Source organism: Phalacrocorax carbo, chromosome 1 (genome assembly GCF_963921805.1).
Source record: "Phalacrocorax carbo chromosome 1, bPhaCar2.1, whole genome shotgun sequence".
NCBI classification, from domain to species: domain Eukaryota; kingdom Metazoa; phylum Chordata; class Aves; order Suliformes; family Phalacrocoracidae; genus Phalacrocorax; species Phalacrocorax carbo.
In genome coordinates, this window is record NC_087513.1 from 83,853,812 (window position 1) to 83,859,974 (window position 6,163).

At 49.3% G+C, this 6,163-nt stretch overlaps 1 protein-coding gene across 2 annotated transcripts; it reads left to right on the forward strand.

Annotated features, from left to right (window-relative positions):
- Positions 1 to 173: 173 nt before the first annotated feature.
- Positions 174 to 5,843, forward strand: M6PR (mannose-6-phosphate receptor, cation dependent). 2 transcript variants are annotated; one of them, XM_064462921.1, is made up of 7 exons: positions 174 to 398; positions 1,727 to 1,900; positions 2,097 to 2,269; positions 2,361 to 2,470; positions 2,679 to 2,809; positions 3,351 to 3,477; positions 4,071 to 5,843. In XM_064462921.1, the coding sequence occupies exons 1-7, from the start codon at positions 361 to 363 to the stop codon at positions 4,191 to 4,193; spliced, it is 876 nt and encodes a 291-aa protein (XP_064318991.1). In that variant the 5' UTR covers positions 174 to 360; the 3' UTR covers positions 4,194 to 5,843. The 2 variants fall into 2 exon arrangements, with proteins under 2 accessions (XP_064318991.1, XP_064319000.1); XM_064462930.1 differs by lacking the exon at positions 174 to 398 and adding an exon at positions 430 to 1,039.
- Positions 5,844 to 6,163: the final 320 nt, after the last annotated feature.

The window sequence follows — 6,163 nt, forward strand, 5'->3', positions numbered from 1 at the left end:
CCCATTGGGCGGCGAAGAGGAAGGAGGCGGGCCCCGGAGCCGCCCGCATTATAAGGTGGGGGCTTTAGACACCGCCCCTTTCCACTGCCGCTTCTCATTCGCCGAGAAATCGCTAGTGGGTAAGGACATCCTGGCGGCTCCTGGACTCCCATTGGCGGAGAGTGCCAGTTCCGCCACGCCCTTCCTGCTTCCGGTTCAGGGGGCGGGCGAGGGAAGCCGGCCGGGACGGCGGAGGAGGCCGGTGCTGCTCTCGCCTACGGTCACTGGGCCACATATAGACAGACGCACGCACGCACACACACACGGGCTCACGGCATGGGGTACCCGTGAGCCGCCGATCGCTCTCCCGTCGGGGCGCCCATGCCCGTGCGCGGCGGGCGGGGCCGGTCCGGCAGCAGGTGGGCGCGGCGGCGGGCGGGAGGCGGCGGGCGGGGGGAGCCGGGTGGCACCAGGGCCCCGGTGCCGCCGCGGGGATGAAACCGTGGCCCGGACGGGCGGCTCGGTCCCAGCGCTAAGCGGTGGCGGCCATCCGTCCCCGACGCTGCTAGGGGTAGTGGCCGGCCCAGGGGAGCATAAGGGCTCCGCCGCCGCAAGGGCTTGCGCTTTGGGCCGACCGCGGGCGCAGCGTTCGCAGGCGGGTTGCTCGGAGGAGCCGTGCCTGGCGGGAGGGGAGGGTTCTGCTCTCGGTCCTGTGAGAGGCGAATCACGAGTTCCTGTGCCACCCGCGAGCGCTTCCGCATTTCGGCGCGTCCGAGCTCGTCGCGTTGCGCCTGGCTCCCCAGGCGACCGGAGGGCTGTGAGCTGTCACGGGGGGCTCTGCAGGGATTGGGGGCGACCGCAGAACAGACTGGCCCTCCAGCAGGCTCCCTGCCTGGCTGCGGCCAGGTGCTTGTTAACGGTGGGTCGGCCAGTTGCCTTCCGCCAGCGTCTGGAGCCTTGCTGAAATCTGCGACGGGAGAAGCGGAGGGGAATCTGTTGCACCACTGTGGTTGGCTGGCACGGTCATTGAACGTTTCATACCTGATTTTAGCGTGAACCTGTAAGCCAAATCTTCTAGATTTCATTATTATTTTCATTACTGTCTCTTCTGTTGGATCTTACATAGGATGTCACAGTTGCCTTCTTCCCTCGTCCCCTGTGTAAACAGAAGAAAACTGTTCTGTGAAGTTGCAGTTTAGTGTTATTAAACACTTTCAGATTCTCAGCTAAAGTACTAGAAAAATAACATAATTATAATTATTAAGATTAAGGCACTTGAACAAGCAGAGCCTGAGTAATCACAGTGGCTCTTCCCTCCAAGCTCTTCACACGAGAGTTGCAAAGAGGATTGATTAAAGGCATGGTAAATCATTTTCTGCTGACTGGCTTCTCAGCGCAATGCAATAACAAACAAGGGCTTATGCCTGAAACTTACTCCAGCATTCAGCCTGCTGGGCTCTGCTCTGGCTGAATCAATGCTAATTAATGTGCTCAGCAGCAAAACTTTTTGCAGTCCTGAGGCAAAATTCAGAAAGAACCCAAATTGGCCCAGTGAATTGTCTTTGACTATGTACAAGACTCAGATTTTGTCTCTTGGGAACTGTGGGATGTTTCTAGATTTTTGACTTCTCCTTTTCTGCAGTCAGGATGGAGGAAGTGGCCAATAATTGACTGTGTGACCCTGAAAAGTTAGTTTGCAGGGGGCTGAAGCAGCTGATCCTCTGTGTTTTCTATGGGGTGTGTCCAGGATGTCATCACCTTGCTGTACCTCTGCAATGCTGGTAGTCTTTATGGCCCTTGCTGCGAGCATGGGGGCTGAAGAGACAAAAGAGAGGAGCTGCGATGTGATCGGTGATGAGAACAGCGAGTCGCAAATGGAAAGAGCCCTGCTGAAGAAACTAGAACCCCTGAGCCAAATGAGGTATAGTACAACACACTGCAAGCCTTGGGCTGCACGGTGCCTTAGCCCAAGGGGAAGAGATTTGGGGTCAGACTGCAGAATGGGCTTCTCTGTTAGTATGGGCTCTGACTGGCTTCCAGGTTCCCAGTGCCCCCTGCTGTGAGCCATGTTCTTTGTAATCCTATGGGCCATCTATTCTGTCCTCTCCCTGCTGCAGGTTTAACGTGACTGTGGAGAAAAGCAAAACAGAGAACTACATCTACCATTTCAGGGTGTGCAGGGAGGTCAACAGCACCTTGCATGATTTTGGTGGCCTGGTACAAACAGATAGGTGGAATAGGAGGACCACAGTGATAGGAAGAATCAATGAAACCCAGGTCTTCAATGGAAGTAAGGTTCTACTCAATACTTTTCTTATTTGGTGCCTGCCTTTTGCCTCCTGCTCTGGATTTGCAGCCTATATTTTTTTCTCACTTGGCAGGTGACTGGATCATGCTGATTTATAAAGGAGGTGATTCATATGGCAGCCACTGCAGTGGTGAGAAGAGAAGAGCTGTGATAATGATTTCTTGCAAGCGGGGAGTTACGGCGGTGAGTGACACATGAGGGGGGAGAGAGGCAGGAGGCTGCCAGACAAACAGTTGTTAATAAGCAGAAGGGCTTTGAGGAAGCAGCAAGGTTTTTGTCTTTCCTCCAGTGTCTGGTGCCTAGCTGCACAAACAGTGGTAAAACTGTTTTCTGGTAAAGTTCAGCATGCCTGGGCATATTTTCACATGACTTAACTTTTCCCAAATTGCAGAGTTCATTCACCGTTATTTCAGAAGAGCGGGAAAAGGAGCAGGAGTGTTTCTACCTCTTTGAGATGGACAGCAGTGTGGCTTGTCCAACTGAAGATTCCCACCTCAGTGTTGGCTCCATTTTACTGATCACGTGAGTCATTGGAAGAGCTGTTCATGTCTGGGCCATAATCTCCAGTGCCATGTAGAAACATAGCAAATGCTATACTAGACTAGATAATTGTAGTATACCTATCCACAGCCACTGTTAGATGTTACTATGCCTCAGAGCTTTTTGGACAAAAGCTCTTGCTCAAGGCACATTGCTGCTGAGCTGCTCTGTTCCCTGTAGACATCCTCCTTCATAGTTTACAGACAAATGCACTGAAACATGGAAGATATGACTTCCTAAAATTTTACAACTGCTCTTTGTGAGAGCTGGGAATTCAGACCGGGAGCATTGACTCATCTTCTGTGTTTGTGCTTAGAGGCACTACTTCATGTGATGCTGCTGAAAGATTTTTACTAGCAGATCAATATTTTGGGGACCGTTCGTTTCTAGTCTAGTCTCTGTTTATAGCTCTGTTCTTGAGTGGTACTCAGTTATTTGCTCCAATACCAATCTGAGGCAGGTAGCTGGCTCGGAAGAGGTCTATAGGGTTTCCTCAGCTCTGACTTTTAATTCTGCCCTCCAGGTTAGCTTCACTGATTGCAATCTACATCATTGGTGGGTTCCTCTACCAGCGACTTGTAGTGGGAGCAAAGGGCATGGAGCAGTTTCCTCACTTTGCCTTCTGGCAAGATCTGGGCAATTTGGTAGCGGTGAGTGAAAATCCCTGGATATTCCCAGCCTGGCCCATGTGTTAGGACAGGAGGAAATGCCATCTGCCTTGTCTTTGTGGATTGTAGCTCTTCAGTAGTCCTACCACCAGGGTAGTGTGCCCTGAGGCAGAAGATGATGATATCTGGGGTTTTTGTGGTTTGGTTTGAGTACTCTGTTTTTTAATCCTTGCTGAGTCTGATTCTCTGCTGATACCCTGTGATCACTACCTACCAAACTAGAATGCGTGCTCATTAGTGGTTAACACATTCCAGTAGGAATGTTAAGCTGGGGACTGTGAAATATTAATGTCCGACTCCCTGAAACCCTTCCTTGGTCACCTTAGGCAGTGCCATTTATCCTCCATGCTCAACTCAGCGTGATGTTGCTGCATACTGTTAATCAGTATGCCCAGAGCTTTCAAGACTGAATAGGATGTTTATATGTTTGCTTCTCTTGTCAAGATAAGTTTTGGGGACCTGTCCCAGATAGCTTTGGGGATAGGCATAATCCCATAGCAAAATAGAAGTCACAGAAGCTGCTTTGCTTTGCATTGCATACAGTCTGATTCCACTGCAATATCCTATGCTTGTAGGATGGCTGTGACTTTGTCTGTCGATCTAAGCCTCGAAACGCGCCAGCTGCATACCGTGGTGTGGGTGATGATCAGCTGGGTGAGGAGTCGGAAGAACGGGATGACCATTTGCTACCAATGTGATAGGCTTTCAACACTGAGTTCTTTTCTCCCCATCTCCATGGCGCTTGTTTAGCCGGGTGCCTCCCAGCCAGTTCTCCTTCTCTCACTTCTGACTTTCTTTACGCTATTTGCTTTCCCTGTCTTTGGTGTGTCAGTTCCCATGGATGCCTCTGGGTGAGAAAGCACTGGTCCCTGAAGGCATGTCTTAGGAATATAATGCTTAGGTTTTTAAAAAATGCAGCATAGCTGGGGTTGGGGGAGGAAAGTGCTGAGAGTTGAGTCGACGACAGCAAGAAAGCAATATGAGCATTCAGCACTGAGCAGGAATGGGAGATAAATCACTGATGAAAAAAGTGCCATGGATGGGTGCAGAAAGGGGAGGCAGAATGAGGCAGTGGGTTACAACAGCTGAGACTGTAGGAGGGATCTTTTATGTCTGCCCCCCCCAGGCTTTAGAGGATCTGTAAACACTGGAATTATTTTTCTTTGAATGCATTTTCAGCTTTTCTAGCTTCTGCACTGTTACGCACTGTTTCTGCCAGCATAGCCTGCACAGAGTGCTCTATGCCAGACTCCATGGAGGTGGAAGAGGCATTAGGACCTCTGCAGTCTTTTCATTTCCTAATGGCAATATGCTGAAGAGTACACACTGGCTTCTTTCAACAGTATAAAGGGACACGTGCCCTCCTCTCAGGCTGGAAAGGGGCAATGCTAAAAACTACAGGAATTAAATACAGTCTCTTGACTCTCCAGTTGTGTCAAAATATTGTTTCAGTCTTCTCAATCCTTGAGAAGCAAAAGCAAATGACATGCTGCTAAGTAAAGGGAATACTTGCTGAATCTGACATCAAGGCAAAATGTGACAGGTAGCTGTCACTTGAGTTCTGTTACAAGCTTCCTGAGGTGACTGCCCACACAGCTCAGTCACTGTCAGCCTTGTGATTTCATGCTCTCTGAAAGTTCCTTGTTTGGCAGAGGGTTTTCCCGTGAAGTTACCCAAATTTATTTTTATAAAAAAGGATCCACAGGAGCCAAGAATGCTAACACATTAAAAACTGTGCAAGGGACTCTCATGCTTACAAGGTCAGCTTTCATATAGCACTGTCCTCTTAAGTGTGGTGCAGACCAGTCTTAAGATACTTGGCCTGTGCAGACGGTACTGGCATACTGCTGCTGGCTGGGAGTGAGACCGACCTTCTCCTGCGGCCCTGCTGAAAAGCAGGTACAGCTGAGTTGTAAGACTTAATGGGAACCTTCAGGAACTTGGCACCTTGACTCCTAATTGCTTTTTATGAGAGGGGCTAGACTCTAGGCAATCCCGTTCTGCCCTATTGTAGGCTGGCAGAGAACCCTCAGTCATGAGGGCAGATTGCAAATAAGCAAGCCACTACTGCTAAAGGTAGAGTACAGACAAGGTTCCTGTATATTTAATACTACCAAAGCAGTCTGAACAGTGACATTGAGGGGGAAAAGGGGTGGCCCTGCTTTCTTGCTGGGTTTAGAGTGGGTAAACAATTCCTGCTTTCTTTGACTTTTGTCACGGTCTCAATCTTTCTCATAATGTGGGAAAAATAGGAAGTCGCTAAGTCTGTTACTGTTTTTCATGGTGGTGTTTAAGATAATTTTTTTTATAAAACACAACTTTCAAAAATAAAATTACCAAAAAACCTGGTGAAATGTTGTGATGATGTAACAGGAACTTTCTTTGATGCCAGAGTATCTTACTTATCCCAGGATTAAGGGTCTTCAGTGTGTGGTGCCTTGTGCCTGAACTTCTTTTGCCAGGAATGGAGCTCCTCATGCTAGTACATGTTTTTTGCTGCCACTTTTTTATCACTCCAGTTCCCTTAGGGCTTAAGAGGGAAGAGTATACGCATCTTTAATAACTGAAACTTTAAAAGCTCAGGTAGCTACAGTTGGGTGAAGTTTCCTATGCCCTGTATTTCTCTTAATGTTCAGGTTGGGGGAGTGGGAGGGGAAGGGAAGCAGGG